At 36.4% G+C, this 19,648-nt stretch overlaps 1 protein-coding gene across 3 annotated transcripts in view; it reads right to left on the bottom strand.

Moving 5' to 3' along the window:
- Nucleotides 1–5,353: 5,353 nt before the first annotated feature.
- The window catches only part of HNRNPR (heterogeneous nuclear ribonucleoprotein R), a 32,776-nt gene continuing 18,481 nt past the window's right edge, over nucleotides 5,354–19,648 (bottom strand). For all 3 annotated transcript variants that reach the window (XM_045782083.2, XM_087858427.1, XM_045782081.2), the window contains 6 exons: nucleotides 18,299–18,475; nucleotides 16,559–16,694; nucleotides 13,675–13,880; nucleotides 9,224–9,373; nucleotides 6,774–6,895; nucleotides 5,354–6,637 (listed from right to left, as the gene is read on the bottom strand). In XM_045782083.2, coding sequence (XP_045638039.1) covers nucleotides 6,025–6,637; nucleotides 6,774–6,895; nucleotides 9,224–9,373; nucleotides 13,675–13,880; nucleotides 16,559–16,694; nucleotides 18,299–18,475 — 1,404 coding nt within the window. In that variant the 3' untranslated portion in view covers nucleotides 5,354–6,024. The remainder of the gene's footprint in view (nucleotides 6,638–6,773; nucleotides 6,896–9,223; nucleotides 9,374–13,674; nucleotides 13,881–16,558; nucleotides 16,695–18,298; nucleotides 18,476–19,648) is intronic.

The raw sequence follows: 19,648 nt of genomic DNA, 5'->3' as shown, positions 1-19,648 counted from the left end.
CAAAAGCCAACATTCCCATCTTAAACCTATAGACCCAGATCTAACCCCCAGTAAAACTACTTCCTGACAGTTTAATAAACCCCCTCAAGTTCAGCTTTTATTTTTACTCCTTCCCACTCCTTCACTGTCTTCCTTCAAAGCGGTACCCGATACCTAGTACTGAATTTGAAGACAGAACTCCATTTGACCACAAAAATCTCAATTACAGAACTACTGAATCTGTTTGGCATAATCAGAACCATCACACCCCACCCAAAATCACCAACACAACATTTTGAACATGTTAGATTTTATTAAAAATATTTAACATTGTACAAATATTCCAATACAGTTATGGTACCTGAACACTGTACCAAAAGCACGATTTTTATTAAACTGCTGATTAAGTGGTCTTGCAAGTGTTCCTACTTTAATATTCTCATATTACTGTATGCATATAGCAATGTAATGTTCACAGGAGCTTTCAGCTCAATTATAGAAATAGCCTTATAACATAGTACTAAACATCTTAGGATTTGTTAAAGTACAATTCTACCTATGCTACTGAACAGGCTAGAGACATTCCTTCTGTTCAACCATTATAAATGAGAAATCAAGAAAAGCAGTGTTTATGGGATCCTGACAAAGTTACTACATAAAATGAAGCCCTTGTTTGTATTTGAGGAATTTAAGCTTTCCCCCACCCCGCAATGTCTCCCTTCCTGATCCCATGAAATGCATTCTGTTGTTAGTATATCAAAGCCAGTAAGAAGACTGTGCTGCAAAGATGAACCCCTCAGAATTACCTGAGTGTTCCTACTACTTACTATCAAGCTTTCCAAAGAGCACATTATCAGTGCAATTTTTATAATCTTTTCTATCACTGGTACAACATAAAATGTGTCAGAAGAGAAACAAGTACCTTAACAAAATGATGCAATCACTGCAATTCTTAAATATAATTTCATTGTAGCGATTTACAAGTAGTCCACAACAAGCTTACAGACAAGATTTCAGGAGACTGACTAGCACGTTTAACACCTAAGAGATTTTTCCTAGACTGATACGTTCAACCAACAAGGAGGCATAAGAATATTAAGGAGGGTCTTCTGGCATGAATATGCATAATTATTTTTAATCAATGATTATGTCATATTACAATTATTTGTTTATATGTTGTGGTCAGAAATGCTTAGTTATTAAATTTCATTGCCCTGATTTATACTTTACTATCACGAATCCTATACTATGAGAGATTTTAATCTTTAATATCATCTAAATATTGAGTAATTCTACCAATACCTACTAATCCCAACAGCTGTCCTGGGTTTCAGACAAAACACAAGTTGATGACAGATTTATGGTTTTGCTATGTTCAAGGTTCTAATATTTAGCTATGTAATGTCCTCTTGACCCAAAGTCATTATATCATTGTATTTTTAAAACAAGCCCTCTCCTGTTTGTGAAACTGCTAGAACTTTTACGTTTCATTTTACAACGTTAAAATTTTTTGAAAGATTTAAAAAATAATTTCTCCTAGTGTTTAAATCCTCCATCCTATTAACCCCTTCAACTTTTACTACTATCAGCGTGCAATTAACATCTCTTAAGATGCATTATGTGCTCATCTGCCCAATAAAAATGCAAACATAATAAAGATATTAGAGGGATTGAAACCACAGTAAAATAAAGCAAATTTATTGTCTAAAAGACTTTAGAATCTTGTAAAGTATCTATTTCAAATACCTAAAATAACACCCTGAGTATTTTATTACTTCATACTTGCAGACCTTTCCTGCTAAACTGTAATTTGAGAATAGAAAGTATGAAGTAGTTATTATATGTTCCTATTAAGAACTAAATTATTTAATATTAAAGTCTTACTTGTCTACAAGGCCAACATAAATGCCCACTTATAAAATATGGGCATTCTCCCACACTTAATGTCCCACTACTGATAAAAAAAAAATAGGAAAAAAAAAATTTCTTACCAACAATTCCACTGGTTATCGTCCCCAGCGAACCCCACCTAGCAAGTCGACATCATGACATGTCAGGTCAGGGCAGCCTCAACCTCGCTTCCCTGATAGTCAGGTGATAAAAGGAAGGAGTTAAAACAGGAAAAGTACACTTGCAGATTTCTGGATAACATCTGAAAATGGTTAAAAAACAAAAACAAAACAAAACAAAAAACCCAGAGCTTCTGGTAACCTCTAAATAAAAAATACATAAGTATATATATTTAAAAAGAAAAAAAAACTATTCTAGAAAGATTCACAGTAACTACTTCAAATTAAATATTTATATTAATTACTGACCAATACATTAAATATGCAGTATTTTTAAGGCTTGGTGGTTTCATTTCAAAATTCAGAACTCATTGACAAACTTCTGGTACAAAAGTAAACATGCTTGGTTAGTGGATTTGTCATTCTGAATTCTCTAGCCAGTCACCCAATATCACGGGCTTACTCAGAACTAAGTTAACAGAAGCTCCCATTCTTAGAGAAACATAAACACACTTATAAATCCAGTGCACTCTTTCTATAAGGCTTTTTCTCAGCTGCTCACTTAAGAGATGCCACACAACAAGGGACAACACTAACATTAACATTTCTTCCACATATTTTGGTTGGTTTAAGAATACTGGATAGCTCAGTATAACAAAATTCTCTTTGAAATATCAAAACTGCAAATTTTAACATATGTAGAAGTCTTTATAATTGACATGTAATAGCCTTATAGCAAGTATTTACTGGAAGGGTTTTGGATTTTACAAATAATACACAATTAATAAAACGTAGGTATGATTATCCAAATGGGCAGGAGGCAAATGATGTAATGAGTTTCCAGAATATTATGTGGCTTTATGCTAGGAATGGAATTTTATGTTCTTTCTCGTTTGGAATTTAAAATAGAATTTATTTTGATGCATGCTTATCTTTTTAAAAAGAGGGTTCACCTCCTAAGTCAGATTTCAAATGAGAGAAAAATTGTCTACTAACAGAAAGCATTGGGCTTTCTTATGCAGAATAACCCCAGTAACTAAGAAAACTGAAAAACAATTATGCTGAACTCTTTGCTTAAAAAAACTAACTACAGAACCATAGTAACTCAATTTCCATATCAATTGATCAAATAAACTTGGATTTATTAGAAATCTGGCAACTTATTAGAACTTTTTTGCTTTTAAAAAATTAAAACACCGTCATTTAAATACATACATTTAAGCAACTGCTATAAATGAGTGATCAAATAAAAATTAGCATTCCATTACGGGGAAGGGGTATATTTAGGTCAGTTAGGAGGGTACCTACAAAGAGGCTAGCCTCAATATGAAGTAAATATATTTCCCAACACACACTACTGTAGCAGGCTCGTAAGTAAAAACAAATGAATTAGGTTGGGGAACAAAAAATATGGTGTAAGAGCAGGAAATTAAATTTCCCAAAACTCATTTAAAAAAAAAATTCATTAAAATAAAACACCTAATGAAAATCTAAAATGAAGATCTCTTGAATGGACATTTTTCAGGTTTAAGTATTAGATTGTTAGATTTATTTCTGTGAAAAATTAAGCTCTGAATCGATTTTCTCTGAATGCTGCTACAGCAACAGTTTACAAGAGGTCAACAAGGGAAAAAGCTCTAAAGTGAGGCTTACTGTTCAAAAAGTTGTTTCTCTGCAAAATAAAATAGCTACAAAAAACCTATACAGCAATATTAAAGGGACATCTCTTAGACATATTTTAATAGGTGAGAGTAAAATATTATTTGCAATTAAAGGAAAGGATTTTGACATGGAATCCAAGGTTTAGTCTTATGCTTTTGCTAGGGTTTATATTTTAGGATGGGTAGGGGAAGCACAATCAATTATTTTTTCAGAATCACTTCTTTACCCATTCCTAATTTTCTTCATGATTAACTTTGTATCTGGTAACATCTAATTTTAAAGAAATACAAACAAATCAAATTTTACTTGTAGATGCTTTCTTCTTTCCAAGAAAAATCAGGATTTTATTTAAGTCTAATTTGGGCTTTTAGTTAGGATAACTACAAATTGTATTTTCAAAGTTTAAAAACAGCATTTAAAGAATGTTTGGTGTCTTTACTTGCATACATGGGCGTAAGAAAAACAACTGAATCTAAGCTTTACCTAATAGATACCCATGTTAATTTGGAACTACTATACAAGAGACTACATAATTCCTTTATGAGTTTTCAAAAACACAAAAAGAGTATTAATAAGGCCTGTTAACTTACTGAACTATATAATAAGTATACTTTTAAAGAGAAATGAAATGTTAATTTTCTTACTTAAAATCAAAAGAGAAGCCATGAAACCCAAAATATGATCTAAGCATGCTCATAAGGAATTGCTCATAAGGAATTATTAACTGGCTTATGATTCTGAGATCTATTACTGCTATCATAAAAGACACCAAACAGGAACAAAACACAAAATAAAGGTGTGCCCATTTTAATTATTCCCTAAATGGCTTATTTTTATAATTTAATTAAAAACATTTTAGACCCACCTAGAAGTCAAACGGAAGGGAAATTTTTATGGTAATTTGAATGTGATCCAGACTTTTCTGCACTGTGAAGTTTGGATTCTTTTGTTCCTCTTACTCTCAAGCAAAACTGTCACTACAATAATTCAGAATTTCTAAAGGAAACAGGGAAATAGATGTCATAACTCGGCCAACAAAAACTTTAGCCAGGAGGGTAGTAAAAAAATAAAAGAGGTATTAACAGAACGTCGGAAGTATGACTAGTGGATATTTTTAAGCCTCTCTTATAAGGCACGAGTGCTTCTCAAAGAAAATTTACATAGTGATAGGAAATTATATTCCTAAACCAGTAACTGAGGTGGTAGTCACGATCATGTATACTACAACTGAAGTTTAGTCCGCAGTGCAATTGACGCCACAGTACTAACATTTTTTTCCTGTTATTCATTCACTTATCCAGCAAATAAGGTCTTCAGGCAACAAATTATCCTTTATAGAAAGAATGTGGGTCAAAAATAAATTGCAGTCTGCTTCCCCAACCCCATTTTATTTAACGCAAATTATCCAATGCCTGCAAGAATGTTCAAAAGCCTTTGAACCTGTTTTTATAAAAATAAAGGATAAAATTTCAAAATTAGAAGAGACTATGAAAGAACACCAATCAATAAAGTGCTATTTGGAATAAACACTAGAATTTAGACTAATCCTCAGTCTGATAGCCACGATACATATTGGAATAGACAAGAAATTTTGCATGAATTTGATCACTCACATAGGCAGTTATAATTTGAAAACAATATTCCTTGCAAAGGATTACGAATAAAATAATGTTTTAGGACACAATTGAATTTGAAATAGGTAATGTTTTGAATAGATTTTTTAGTTTTATTGAAATCTTACATGAACAAGAAATTGGAAATACAATCACATCAAAGAACAAATTGTCACGGCTTTGACGTTTAAGCCAAACAAATTTTGTAGGGCAGATTTCAAAAAGGTGTGAAGTTATAACAATTTAAAAACACAGTTAACCTACTTCTAGGAATGCAAAACATACAATCATAGGTTATTTTCAATACAAGAAAACTTAAATTTGTTTGCTTTAATTTCTTAAAACTACTAAGACAAAGCACTAGCTTGTATTTTTATTTACAGCATACTCCATACTCCTATGTAATCTATCCCAAATCCAAAAAAATGAAACTGTCCAAAACCAAAGGTTCTGCAAAATCATGATTTAACAGTGTGCTCAGCTTGTTTTTGAAGCTAAAATGAAGCCTGAAACGATAAAAGCATTGTAACCCCCAGAATAAGGGAACTCTGCAAGCCCAATAATGTCCAAGAGCATTTATGAAAAGAGGAAAAAAAAAATAAAAAGACTTGAGTATATATACAATAGTGATTTCTTCAGCCCAATACAAATGGCAGCAAACTGCTACTTAAAGATGAAACAGTTAAGCCAATTTTTTTTTTGAAGAATGTAGATCTAGAGCCAATCGATCTTGCCAATATCATTTTCAAGCCCTCACTTGTCTATTTCCACTGTTGCCCATAAGTATCCTGATAAAATTCCTGGTTGTCATTATTGTAACCATAGTTACCAGAATAGTCACCACCTTGCTGAAGCGGCTGCTGAGCGATGGGTTGGGAACCCCAGTTCTGTTGGTTGTTGGTCTGACGGCGCTTGGAATCAGGTTGGTTGTACCCATCTGCCTTTCTCTTGCCTCCTACATTGCCCCCACGATTGCCCCGAGATCCACGGGAACCACGGCCTCTCTGCTGTTGTGCAGGACCCCCTCTGCCACCCCTAGAGCCTCTTGGTGGTCCCAAAGGTGCCCCCCTTTGTGAATAGCCAGCTCTACCTCTTGGAGGTGGTGCTCCCCGCCCCCTTGGTGGTGGTGGAGCACCTCGCCCTCCCCTTCCTCCTCCTCTTCCTCTTACTGCATAGCCATCATCATAGCCGTAGTAGGGATCTTCATAGCCTCCACGATAGTCGTGATAATCGTAACCATAGTAATCGTCATAGTAATCTTCATAGCCATAGTAATCTGGAGGGTAGCCATATCCACCTCTCCCCCCACCACGACCCCGACCTCTAATTGGAGGTGGCATACGAGGAGGAGGGTGATAGTAATAATCTTCATACCTAGCAATGGAGGGAAGGGAGAAAAGAAAAAACAAGTTAGCTTACTTCAAGACTATTCCTGAATTTTTTATTAAGTTGATCTCTATTAACAACTTATTCTTTGTTCAGAGATGTATTTACTAAAATATAGACTCACGCAGTGCTTCTGGAAGCCTGTCTAGCAGCTTGGCGCTCTTTCCTTTTCTTGTCTGGTGGCTTGGCTAAGACTATTTCAATTTCTTCCCCTTCTATTTCCTTGCCATTCATTTCATCCATGGCCTATACAAAATTACAAAAATAAATTTATTTTACAGGTAAAAACAGTACTTCAAGACATTATTACATAGACATACCTGTGCGATTTAATACAATTAATAAACAATTTACCTCACAACTATTTTAATTGGCAAAAGAATCTAGCCATGAAGAAAAAAAATACAAAGTACTTATTTCCCTCAATCTTACCTTCTTACGTGTAAGATTATATTGAAAACAAAACTGATGTCCTACTCTTATATGTAAAAAGATAAAAGGGGGGCGCCTGGGTGGCGCAGTCATTAGGCATCTGCCTTCGGCTCAGGGCATGATCCCGGCGTTCTGGGATCGAGCCCCACATCAGGCTCCCCCGCTGGGAGCCTGCTTCTTCCTCTCCCACTACCCCTGCTTGTGTTCCCTCTCTCGCTGGCTGTCTCTGTCAAATAAATAAATAAGATCTTTTAAAAAATAAATAAATAAATAAAATAAAAAGATAAAAGGGCTTACAGAGCCGCCTATCACTGCTTACTTCCAAATAACCAATCCCTCAAGGCTGAGCCATACCAAAGAAGCAAATCCACATCTGGAAAAAGTGCCATAATTAACACAAACTTTTCAGGATTCAAATTTTAAAATAAAAACATGGCGTTCAATATGTAACTCTGAAACTGCTCTTCCATAAAAATCTTAAAGACTTGAAAGACAAATGAGGTTACTGAATGAGGTTATCAGTGAAACTGAACAAGATACCGACCAAAAATGCCTAGGCTTCCCCCCCAACACTTCACCCAGAACATACTTCACCTGAACAGTTAAGAGCAGAGCCCAGAACAGGACTAATGAAGACTTGAGCATTCACCTGGAAAGCAGTCATCAAAAGCATCCTATGCTCTAGCCCTTTATCTATGTTGTTCCCCTAACAGCCTCTGCCATACATCCAAGTTCAAGTAACTCAGGAACAAAATATCACACCTACTCGCCACAGCCTTTCTGCTTCCCTACACAACCTTCTGCTCTCTGGACAAACAGAATAAAATGCCCGATCCATAAAGAACATTCAGAGATTTACAAGCATCTAGACAAAGATTAAATCAGTCCCCCTCCACGTGCTAACTGCTCCCCTTTACCACATTAGCTTTTGGCTACTTCACCTAAAGCAACTAAGTAAGTCCACAGAAGCTTCCCAGTTGCTGACACATTCTGTAATTTCACAGACTTCTTTGGCAAACCACCCTACCAGTTTTTATACTTCTTTTCAATTAGAGACAACCAGTTATTTAGTAACAACTGAATGAGAAGGAGTATTTTGAAGGTATGAATTAGTTATCCGTGTTTCATACCACTGGCAATTTCAGAAACCAAGCATTAAATTATGCACTAAGCTGTGAATTTTATAAGCAATGCCATCTCACCAATTAGCTTTCATCAAAAAGCAAGCCAATAAATTCTAACTAGTCCAAAGATTCTATAAGGCACACTTTAAAGCAAATATCCTGGGCAAGAAACAGAAACTGCTCAAATTAGAGGGGCCACCATCCCAACAGACCATGCAGAGAAAGGACCAGGCCTGAGTGAGTCCCTGTGGATTCTGAACCTACTTTCCCAAATACATAAAAAAGCTTTTGTTAAGTGTCTTGCTTCTCTCCCCCACTCGGAAATGTGAGAGGAACAAGAAACTACAAATTTTACCCACGAAAGATCCATTCTTGGCAGAAAACAGCACAGGTACTCAGGTTTTACCCACTAGCCACCACATGAAAATACTTTTTTCACACTTTTCAATACATCATCAAATTGACTATTATATGCAAGATCTCTAACAACTACTGAAACCAGCAACACAGTTAATACTATTAGAATTCTGCAATGACTGAAGAAAGGCAAATCTATGAAGAACTAACCACTCTCTCAGAACCAATCTGCTGAATTCGATATGCTGTGCTGTGTGTGAAGTCACGTACGCTGCTCTGGGTCTTTCACAGGCCCACAAACCAAGGTAAACAAAGCAGTTATAATACGACTCATTACCTGTTTACCATGTATAGCAGCTCATTACTATACCCTGCAGTGTTTCCAGGGCATCATGCTATCAGATCTTAGGTTGACAAAAACAATACAGAGATTAAAAATAACTTGCCTGAAATCACAAACCCAGTTAGTAATAATCAGGCTCTGAAATATGAAATCTTACCTGTTACACTACTATCACTTCACAGATTATTAAAAGAAAGTTCCAGAGTTCGGCAAAAGCTGAAAACCAATTTTATTTCAGTTTTTAAAGTCATTTTATGTGTTTAGCAAGTTTCAACAACAAAATTCAAATATCCAGAAGCAAAATTTCAAAATCTCTACCTTAACAGCTGCTCCTCTGTCTTCAAAATGAACAAATGCATAATCTTTCAACTTCTTCACTCGTTCGAGTTTTCCAAATTCAGAAAATGACTTTTCCAGTATTTCTTCTGTCACTGTAGTAGCCAAGTTTCTCACAAATAAAACTTTCACCTAATACAACAAATACACAAAATTGGCATTGGCTATTCAATGTTAGCTGAAGTCTTATGTTAAAGTATTTCTTTCTATGCTCACAACAGGCTTTCCTTCTCAAAAACATTAAATAATAAAGGCGCATCATAGAAGTATAAAAATTGCCAAGAAAATTATTCTGTCAGTTACCAACTTCTATAGATTATCGGTTCCTTCTCCTGCCCTGTCATTAAAGTAACTACCACTGGGGTGCCTGGGTGGTTCAGTCAGTTAAGTGTCTACCTTTGGCTCAGGTCATGATCCCAGGGTGCTGGGATCAAGCCCCACATCGGACTCTCCGCTCAGCGGGGAGCCTGCTTCTCCCTCTCCCTCTGCTGGTACCCCCCGACTTGTGCTCTGTCAAATAAATAAATTGTTTAAAAAAAAATTTTTTTTAATAAATAAATAAAAATAAAGTACCTAACACTGTGAATAGAACCTTCAAGGAGCCAGCAGGTAATTAGTTAATTCACAAATTTAACAGGACCCTAAGTACCAACTGAAAACAACATGTTTTGGGGTTTTGCTCCCCACCAGAACTGAGTAAGCTAATTCTAAAGTTTGTATGAAAAAATAAACAAGAATAGTCAGAAAAGAAAAAATAAAAACAAAATTCAGAGACTAGCCCTAACAGATACAACAATCTATAATGCTTAAATCACTGTAGTGTTCACCTGGATAAAAATAAAACTGGGGGGGGGCGGTGTGCCTGGCTGGCTCAGAGAGGCATGTGACTCTTGATCTCAGGGTCGTGAGTTCGAGACCCATGTTGGGTGTAAAGATTACTTAAAATCTTAAAAAACAAAAGTTGGATTCAGACCTCAGACTATGTACCAGGCTAAACTCCAAATAGAGAAAAAATTTTAAAAGGGGTGGACAGGGGTAGAGATGGGGAAAGACTGAAAAATATTAGAAGAAAATAAAGGTGGGCACCTAAGTGGCTCAATTGGTTAAGCATCTGCCTTCGGCACAGGCCCTGATCTCGGGGCACTAGGACTGAGCCCAGCACCGGGCTCCCTGCTCAGTGGGGAGCATGCTTCTCCTCCACCCTCTGCCCGCCACTCCCCCTGCTTATGCTCGCTCGCTCTCTGTCAAATAAATAAATAAAATCTTAAAAAAAAAAAAAAAAAAGAAAGAAAAGGTAATTCCTTTACGTAACATTGTTCCAAGGAAGGTTTTGTAATTTAAAATCTATTATATAAAGGAGTGATAAAATTCAACTACTAGAAATAAATGGCTTTCACATGGCAAAAAATGCCAGAAGTGGAGCCAAAAGACAAATGACTTCTACCACAAAGAGTTAATCTCTATTTTTTTATATCAGAGCTCCAGAAAATAAGAAAAAGCTCAGTGGAAAACTGAATAGAAAGATATGCAAAATTCATGAATACGAGGTTCATACAAAGAAACACAAATGGCCCTTCACCATATTAAAAACTTAAACCCATGTACAGTAAGAGAAGCAAACCATAATGGCTTTGTGATATATCATTTACCAGACTGGCAAAATCCAAAAATATGATCATACACTATTTTGACAAGGATGATGAAAGTGGGCCCCTTGTGTTTTGCTGGTGGGAGGGTAAAACGGTACAGGGGAATATGGCAATATCTTAATAATTACAGATGCATGTACTCTGTGGCCCACAAGTCTATCTCTGAGAATCTATCCTACAGATACATCTGCACTTTTATCAACTAACAAGATACAAGCTCATTCACCACAGTATTGTAATAATAAAAGATTAGAAACAACCCAATGCCCAGCCACTTGAATACAGTATAGTATATTCACACGATGGAATATTACGTAGCCATAAAAAATGAGTAAGGCTCTAAGAGCGGATATGAAGAGACTGCCAAGATACACTGTTGGTAAGGCATTTTTTCCCTTTTTTACATCTCTGAAATAGGGATCCAACTTACAATCAATGTCACATGCACTGTGTCATAATTTAATTGTCAACATTTAATAATTTCTTAGTGGTACACATAATAACGGTATACTACCTTAGAGCTAATGAACTAGGATAGTGAATAAAGCAAATACAGATCAGTGAACGCAATAGGTTACCTGTAACCACCACGTAAAAAGTCGGAAGAGTTAAGAATAAATACTCATATTTGCCTGTATCTGCCTAAGAAAGCACTAAGAGATAAACTAGAGACTACTAAAACTGGGTGTGTATTGGGGACAAGGGAACACAGCAGATGGAGCTAGGTAGAAGTGGGACTTCTTTGTCTATACCTTTCCAAGTAATTTTGATTTTTGAACTAAGGAACCATATCCAAAGAAAAAACTTAACACAACCACTGAACAAACTGTTGCCTCAGATAAATGGGTATATGAATAAAAATTATTAGGGGGAAGGTATTAATCCAAGGGGGGGAATCTAACACTGTCCACCACCACCCTCTTTATTTTTGCAGTGTTGGCGTAGAGATCAAACTCCACAGTACGCAGGCCTCAGCTTATTTACTTTTTTTTTTTTTAACTCAACACAGATCTTTTATTCTTTTTTGAGATGAAACCAAAACACACTATATAAAAATTACCTGTGGAAAGTTTGTTTAAAACATTCAATAGGAAAAAAGCCCCCTTAAGAAAGATACATGCAGGCTCTTAGGTTTTGGTTGATTATAAAATTGACCCAACTTGGCAAAAAAATCTTCAATGAATTAGAACACTGATAATGTTAACATCAGAAGGGTAGAACACCCACCTCCCAACTTAGAAAACAATAAAGGAATCAGTATAGTCAATCAAATTTATTCAATCAGTATTATTCAAGTTTACAGAGGCCTTCTTTTCATTCTGAAAGTTGTTTATGATCCAGGAAGAATAGTCCCTAGAATAAAATGTTGAGGTCTTCTAACCCTGTAAAAATTTAGGATGCATTTCAATCTGAAAGGTTACAAGAGGTATGTGAAAAGTACTGATGAACAAATCACCAGCTGTACTATACTTTAGTTTTCTGAGAATTTTATTCGCCTCTCTTGATGTGTAATATATCTATACTGATATTTTAAACAGGTTTTTACAGAAAAAGCAAAACAAACTCTACTCAGTTTCTACAAGACAGTTCAAAATTATAAGGGTTCTTAAAAGATTTATCCAGCTCCAATAAAATAGATGACATCCAAGCTCAATAGGTTTGCCCAAAGTCACAATTTTATTAGAAGAAACAAATGGAATTAAAATCAAGTTAGTAAAAAATAAAAATAAAGAAAATCAGAGCTATTTAAATTCCCAGTCCCTTTCCTTAACACAATCTATTCAAGGAATATAAGAAACAGACACTGAGCAACACATCTGAGAGCCTCTCTGGTTCATTCTCGGTCATCTTCTCTAACCCAAAGATGTCTCTGCCTACAGAACTTGACCACACTGGTATAAACTGGGGCTCTCCTCCAAACTAATTAGAGTGAAGACCACCTGCTCAGAACCTGGAATAAAAAGTTTTAAAGAAAGATTTCTCAGTCTAGGAGAATTCAACCACTAATTTATGGTCATCACAGAGTTGCTGCCTAACCAAGAAGGGAAGAGACACACCAAAATACTCAAAAATTCACTAAAAACAGCAGAGATGCAACTCTGATGAGTCCCTTCAATTCCAGGAGTCACCCAAAGGAAAGCCTAACAATCAGGACTCATGGCACCATTATTTCCCAGACAGAGATCACAACAATGCAAGTATAAGGCTTAGGAGAAAAGTGAGGGCCTGCCACAGGACCTGCCATGCGTATTTTGCCACCATCACGTAACAGCAAACATGATAACCCTTTGCGCCTTTCTTCATGGAGATGACAGTCTAAGGGAACTTAATCATTAAATTAAAAAGACGAAAAAGAAAAATCAGCTATAAATCTAGATAAAATATTATCAATGGCAATGTAATAAAAGTCATAGTATGGTCAATGAAGACTGCAAATCATAATCTCCAAAAATCATTACTTCTGTCTTTATTCAACAAGACCCTATCTTTTTTTATACCTCTGTATCCCTCCTAGTGCCTAACACTAAACAAATTCTCCATGTATATGGAAATACTTAAAGGAATTTCATTTCAGTTCCTTTTGCACATTTAATCTCCAAGAAAAGGGATGATTAATTTAACTTCTAGATACCCAGACTGACAGTTAAGTTTGGTATTAAAGCAGATCCTAGAATTAAGATGAAGAGCTATAATCTCTATCACAAAACTTTTAAAAGTTGAGCTTTACTCTGAGTACAAAATTTCAGTAATAATCTCACTCCCATCCCAAGCAACTGCATTTACCTTAGCCATGACTTCTGGATCTGGTTCTTCCACAGGGTCAGCCCATTCAACTGTAACTACATTTCCCCATACTTTTACTTTTCCACTCATCAGCCGGCGTCTGGCTTGTGCTGCTGACTTGTGATCCTCATATTCAAGGAAGCAGAACCCCCGATTCTTCTTTTTGTCATCGGGTTGATGATAGAGAATAACGTCCACCAAACCCTCTGTTAAACCAACAGCCAGATATATAAGCCAAAAGCATCCACCACACATCTAGTGATTAGGCAGACCTAAATCCATTTGCCGAAGAGCAAAAAAATATTGAAGAAGCCTCAAAATGATTCCCTAATTACCTAGTAGACAATTAAATCAGCATTGTTAGATACGGGTTGTGAAACAACATTTTATGTTCCTTTTTAATTTTGGAGGGGTCCTGAGGGCACAGCCATAAACAACAGGTCTAGTTACTGTATTCTGATGTATAACGTTCTACCATATTTTAGAGTGTTTGATATAACATGACCTTGTAATTTATGAAAACACTACCAAGGAATTTAAAAACCAAACTATTAATATAAATTCAAAAGAACTTACATTCAACCAAGTAATCGTAACCAAAAATCATCCTTGGATCTAACTTAAAAGTTACTTTACCAAGAATGAAAATGATTGCTGGGGCACCTGGGTGGCTCAGTCGGTTAAGCGTCTGCCTTCAGCTCAGGCCATGGTCCCGAGGTCCTGGGATTGAGCCCCACGTCGAGCTCCCTGCTCAGCGGGGAGTCTGCTTCTCTCTCTCCCTCTTCCTCTGCCCCCCACCCCCAGCTCATGCCGAATCTTTCATGCTCTCTCTCTCAAATAAATAAAATCTTAAAAAAAAAAAAAAAGAAAATGATTGCTAAATATTGGTGTCCCTCTGGTCTTAGTCCTGTGCTCTCATCTTTCCACATATGTTCTAAGTAATATCAGCTAGTTGGTACTTTTAAAAGCTATCTGTATCTTTAAAAATGCTTACATTTTATTTCTAGCCCACACTTAAACACATTTCAAATTTAGCATGTCCAAAACGCAGTCACCACTCCCCAAATCTGTCTTCTCTACTTACATATCTAATAAATAGTACCACCTCCTGGTTCTCAAGCCAGAAATTGAAGCCTCATTCTTGGATTTCTTCCTTTACTCCCCTACCCAATTCAGAGCCCATCTACTTCTTTCCACCTTCACGACTATTACCCTAAGTCCAATCTTCTATCCAAACTACTGTGATAGCCTCAACTAATTGATTAGCTTCTACTCTTAAGCCCCTCTAAACCATTATCTATATGGCAGGAGAGATAATATTCTGTAAACATGAAACAGATGTTACTCCCTGCTTGAGACCTTTAAATACCTTCTCATTCTACAAAAATTAAATCTAAACTCCTTACAAGGTCCACAAAAGCCTTGCCTAATTCATCTAATTCTACCCTTAATTCTACAGTAATTTTAACAACACTGGCCTTCTCTCAGTTCCTGTAATACACCAAGTTCTTTCTTGCCTCAGAGACTGGGCAGGTGTTGCTCTCTTGGAATGCACATCCCTCTGCTCTTTGTATGTATGCTACATCCTCCTCATTCTTCGGGTCTTGCGTGAAATGTCATCGTATCAGAAAAGCCTTCCATAACCATCAAAACAGGGATAATAGCTGTTCTCTAGCTAAGTATCCTTTATTTCCCTCTTCTCAGTGCTTACCACAGTGTACAAATATTTAATTTTTTTGTCTTATCTCCTTTCCCAGAATGTAAGCTCTACACGGGCAGAAAACAGATCTTATTCACCATTGTATCCCAGCACATAGCACAATGCCACCACTTTAATAGGCACTGGATAAACACCTGCTGAAGGAATGAATAAATGGGTAAGAAGCCAGAAAGGAGCTGACAGGTAATAAAGTGATGAGGTCAAAGAACTGCACCATCTAGAGCATGCGATCGACACAACTGTAATGGGTAGTGGCAGTGGTTACGACAAAGTGAACGCTAGAAATCAAGATTTTGGAGTGAGCAGAATTTCTGGCAGCAAGATCCAGAATGTGATCTGGATGTGGGGGAGCTGAAGTAAAGAACCGGAGATGAGGTGGTCAAAAAATCAGGAGGCTAGGGGATTGGACAGTCATCCATGTACATGTTAACGGTACTACAAATAAGTGAATTTAGGGCAGAAGAAAAAGACTATGAGCCAAAAGCAATCTTCAGTTAATGAAAGACTGACTCCAGAAGAGCAATGGATGACAGCATCAAGGAAGGAGGAAGGACAGTTTATCTGGAGGACAAAATCATGGTTTTTATGGGGAGAAGTAATGGTCTAAATCAGTGTTTTTTTTAAACCTTGGCTAGCCTGAGTGTATCTCTACCCACGTTTTAAAAAAATGAAACAGGAGAAACAGGAGAGATCACACTAAATCATGTAAAATAAGTGAAAGTACAGTTTCGTTAAATTTGTTTCAGTTATAAATGTAGATAGCCCTGTGATGTAAAATGTACTTCTCCATCAATTCCAGGGATTTAGAATTGGAAATTTTGAAAAATCTGATCTAGACAAGGCAACAGGAAGGAAGAGGATAAGAACTCTCATCCTCTTGGCCCTAAAGCACACTGACTGTCGGGAAGTCTTTACTGGAGGGCTACAAGGGAAAGACTCTGGCAAAAGCTAAGAATCAATTAAGGCACAGACGTAAGGGGACATTCCAAGAAATTACGAATATAAGGGAACATGCTTAGACCAAACCACTGTAAAGCAGAGAGGCAATTTATAGACACTGAAGATTTGAATTTTTAGATTAATATACACTTCCTTTTTTTTTACTTATAAATAGTACCACAGATTTCTCAAAACTAACTTCTACTAAATACATTTTTGTTTTACCTGTGACTTTACTGAATTCTTCCAGTATATTTTCCTTAGTCTTATTCTTCGGAATTGATCCAACAAAAAGCCTGTTGTTTGCCACAGAAATGCACACTCCAAGGTGTTTACCGGGGCGAATTTCATAGCTGTCACACTGCAAGGGAGAAAAGAACCAGATACCCCACAACCATCCCAAACTCAGGACAACTGATCTCAATCTAAAAAATTCAACAATATAAGGTCAAATACTTCCTGCTTCATAAACTCACCGAGTCCCCTCATGCTTACCATTATAAAAATGTGTATTTTAAAACTTGTTATGGCCTCTCGTCTTAGTTTGGTTTTGTTAACTTTCACTGTTCTTCTGGATATAAATGACTCAGTTATTCACTTTATTTTTTAAAATACTTTACATCATATTTCAATGTTATCTATCTGAGAAATTTTCCAGAGAATTTCAGAAAAAGTACCCAAGACTGATCATTCAGGATCCTTGGAGATAAAATTAGATACAGATAAGCCAAAAGCAAAGTAACAACAGAGTCACAACTATGCATAATCAGTAAAAAGAAATTCAGAAGAACTTCACATTCTACACAAAACACAGTATTCTGAAGGTATACGAGAAGTTTTAAACTGCATATCAAACACAATACCTTCAAAATTATAAAAAATGATAGGAAATAAAAAAGGCTTTATTTAAATCACTATGGCCATAGTTTCCTTGATAAACTTCAGCTTCTTAGGCTTTAACATTACTTACCCATTAGCTTACTAAAAAGATATGTGATTACTAAAAAATAAAAATCATCCATACGTTGCCGAAAATTATAAAGCTTTGACAATTTCTCAATAAAAACAAGTTGGAAAGAAAAGTTCTTAATAAAAACTAAAATCTGGGTCAAGCTAGAAGTGGAACTAATTTAGAAGTGATTAATGAAACCAAAAGCCCTATAAGGACTGGAACTAGACAAAGTGAGGCTTTTCAATGTCTGGGAAGAGTATGCAGAACAGTGCCACGGCTAACTTAAGTTACTGAGATGGCTGTACCGACACAGGCATGAAGATAATTCTCATTTGCAGAACTGTTACAACTACTACTACTACTACTATTACTACTAGGAGCAGTAGTATTGTACTACGAAGTGCAAAGAGTAAAAGGAAGTTACTAGATTACAGAAAATGGGCTATAATATAGTTAAAAAGGAGAGAAAAGATTGAGGACAGAGAAGACTGAAGGGCCTGAAAACAAAATACAGAAATGAACATATACCTAGGAAATAAATTGTATGATTAGGTTGTGACAAAAATAAAAGAGTCTCAATCATTTCCTGAATTGTGTCCTAAAAGTCACTGTCCCCCGGTTATGTTCTCCGGGATCCATCCCAGCCTTCATTACACTTTTAAGAATCTTGTCCTAAAGTTTAACAGTAACAATTCACATCTTTTTTGCCTAAAATCCAAAGAGAGAACTGCAGAAGCCAAATATTCAAATGAAACTTTAGATACTAACCAATCTAATAAATAACTTACTAGAATCCTGGGAGACTTTCTCTAACACATTATTTCTCGGGTATTTTCATTCTTTTTTACTTTTATAATCAGAATAATAGAGCAAAAGAGCAAAGGTCACATATCAACTTTATCAACATCTAACCATGCAAAGCAAATACTAAAGAAAATGAAACAATGTTAACGGCAAACATTTTAAAATGAGGTGATGTGCCACTAAACAATGGGTATTTGTTTATCACATACCAGTTTAACAGCTTCCTGTGCAGCTTCCTTTCCACAGAAGGTGATAAACGCATACCCTCTGTTCTGACCAGACAGTGGATCCATCATAAGACGTAGATCCCAAATGGGACCAGCCTTTTCAAAAAGGGGTACCAACTCATCCTCATATAAATCTCTTGGTATTTTACCTACAAAGACCTGAAATAAAATCTTTGTATTAGAATCCCAATGTAAGCATTTTAGAGCCATAAAGCCCAACAACCTTTCTTCTAAGGGGCTAGGGGCACAAAGATGGTTAAGGAGGAATGAGGACAATTTGAATCTTTAGGAGTTAACCCTGATGTTTATTATAACGACCTTAGGGTCACTAACAAAGAACAATATTCTATGCTGAAAAATGGAAACTATTAATAAGAGTGTGCAAAATCTATACAAACAACTCTAAATTCTTTAGTTTCTCTTTTTCTCACATAAACACAGAATAAAGGATACATGTATGTAACTTTGAGAAATATGATATCTGCATTTTTATAAAAACAATAATTGAATAAAGACGTTTTCTCAACTCTAGGGGTGCCTGAGTGGCACAGTCAGCTGAGTGCCCAAATCTTGATTTCGGCTCAGGTCATGATCTCAGTGTCCTGAGATCGGGCCCTGTGGCGGGCTCCATGCTCAGCATGGAGCCTGCTTAAGTTTCTCTCGCCTTCTGCCCCTCCGCCCCACGTGCGCTCTTTCTCTCCCCCTCAAATACGTAACTCTTAAAAAAAGTAATTAAAAAAATTATCTAACAAGGGTTCAATTATAATATACAATAAATTAAAATTAAACAATCAAAAATCTTCTCGGTATTTAATATCAGACCACAATTTCTTCAAGCTTCCACCATGTCAGCAACACTAAAGACAATCTTTGACGTTCAAACATTTGCAATCCGCATGCAGTCTTTATTTAAAGATTTATTTATTTATTTAAGAGAGAAAGGGAGACAATCTCAAGCAGACTCCCCACTGAGTAGGGAGCCAGACACAGGGCTGGATCTCAGGACCCTTGCTCAGATCATGACCTGAGCCAAAACCAACAGTGGGACATTTAACTGACTGAGCCACCCAGGCGCCCCCCCAACCCACAGCCTTAAAGAGTAAGTCAGTGTCTACATTACAGATGAATTTTTTTTTTAAAGAATTTTTTTATTTATTTGTCAGAGAGAGAGAGAGAGAGAGAGCGCGTGCACAAACAGGGGGAGCGACAGGCAAAGGGAGAAGCAGGCTCCCTGTTGAGCAAGGAGCCCAATGGGGGACTTGATCCCAGGACATCGGGATCATGACCTGAGCCAAAGGCAGATGTTTAACCCACTGAGCCACCCAGGTGTCC

This window comes from Ursus americanus, chromosome 33 (genome assembly GCF_024610735.1).
Source record: "Ursus americanus isolate L20-20 chromosome 33, mUrsAme1.1.p, whole genome shotgun sequence".
Lineage (NCBI taxonomy): Eukaryota > Metazoa > Chordata > Mammalia > Carnivora > Ursidae > Ursus > Ursus americanus.
Note: the sequence above shows the minus strand (reverse complement) of the source record. Positions and strands in the feature narration are given on the sequence as shown.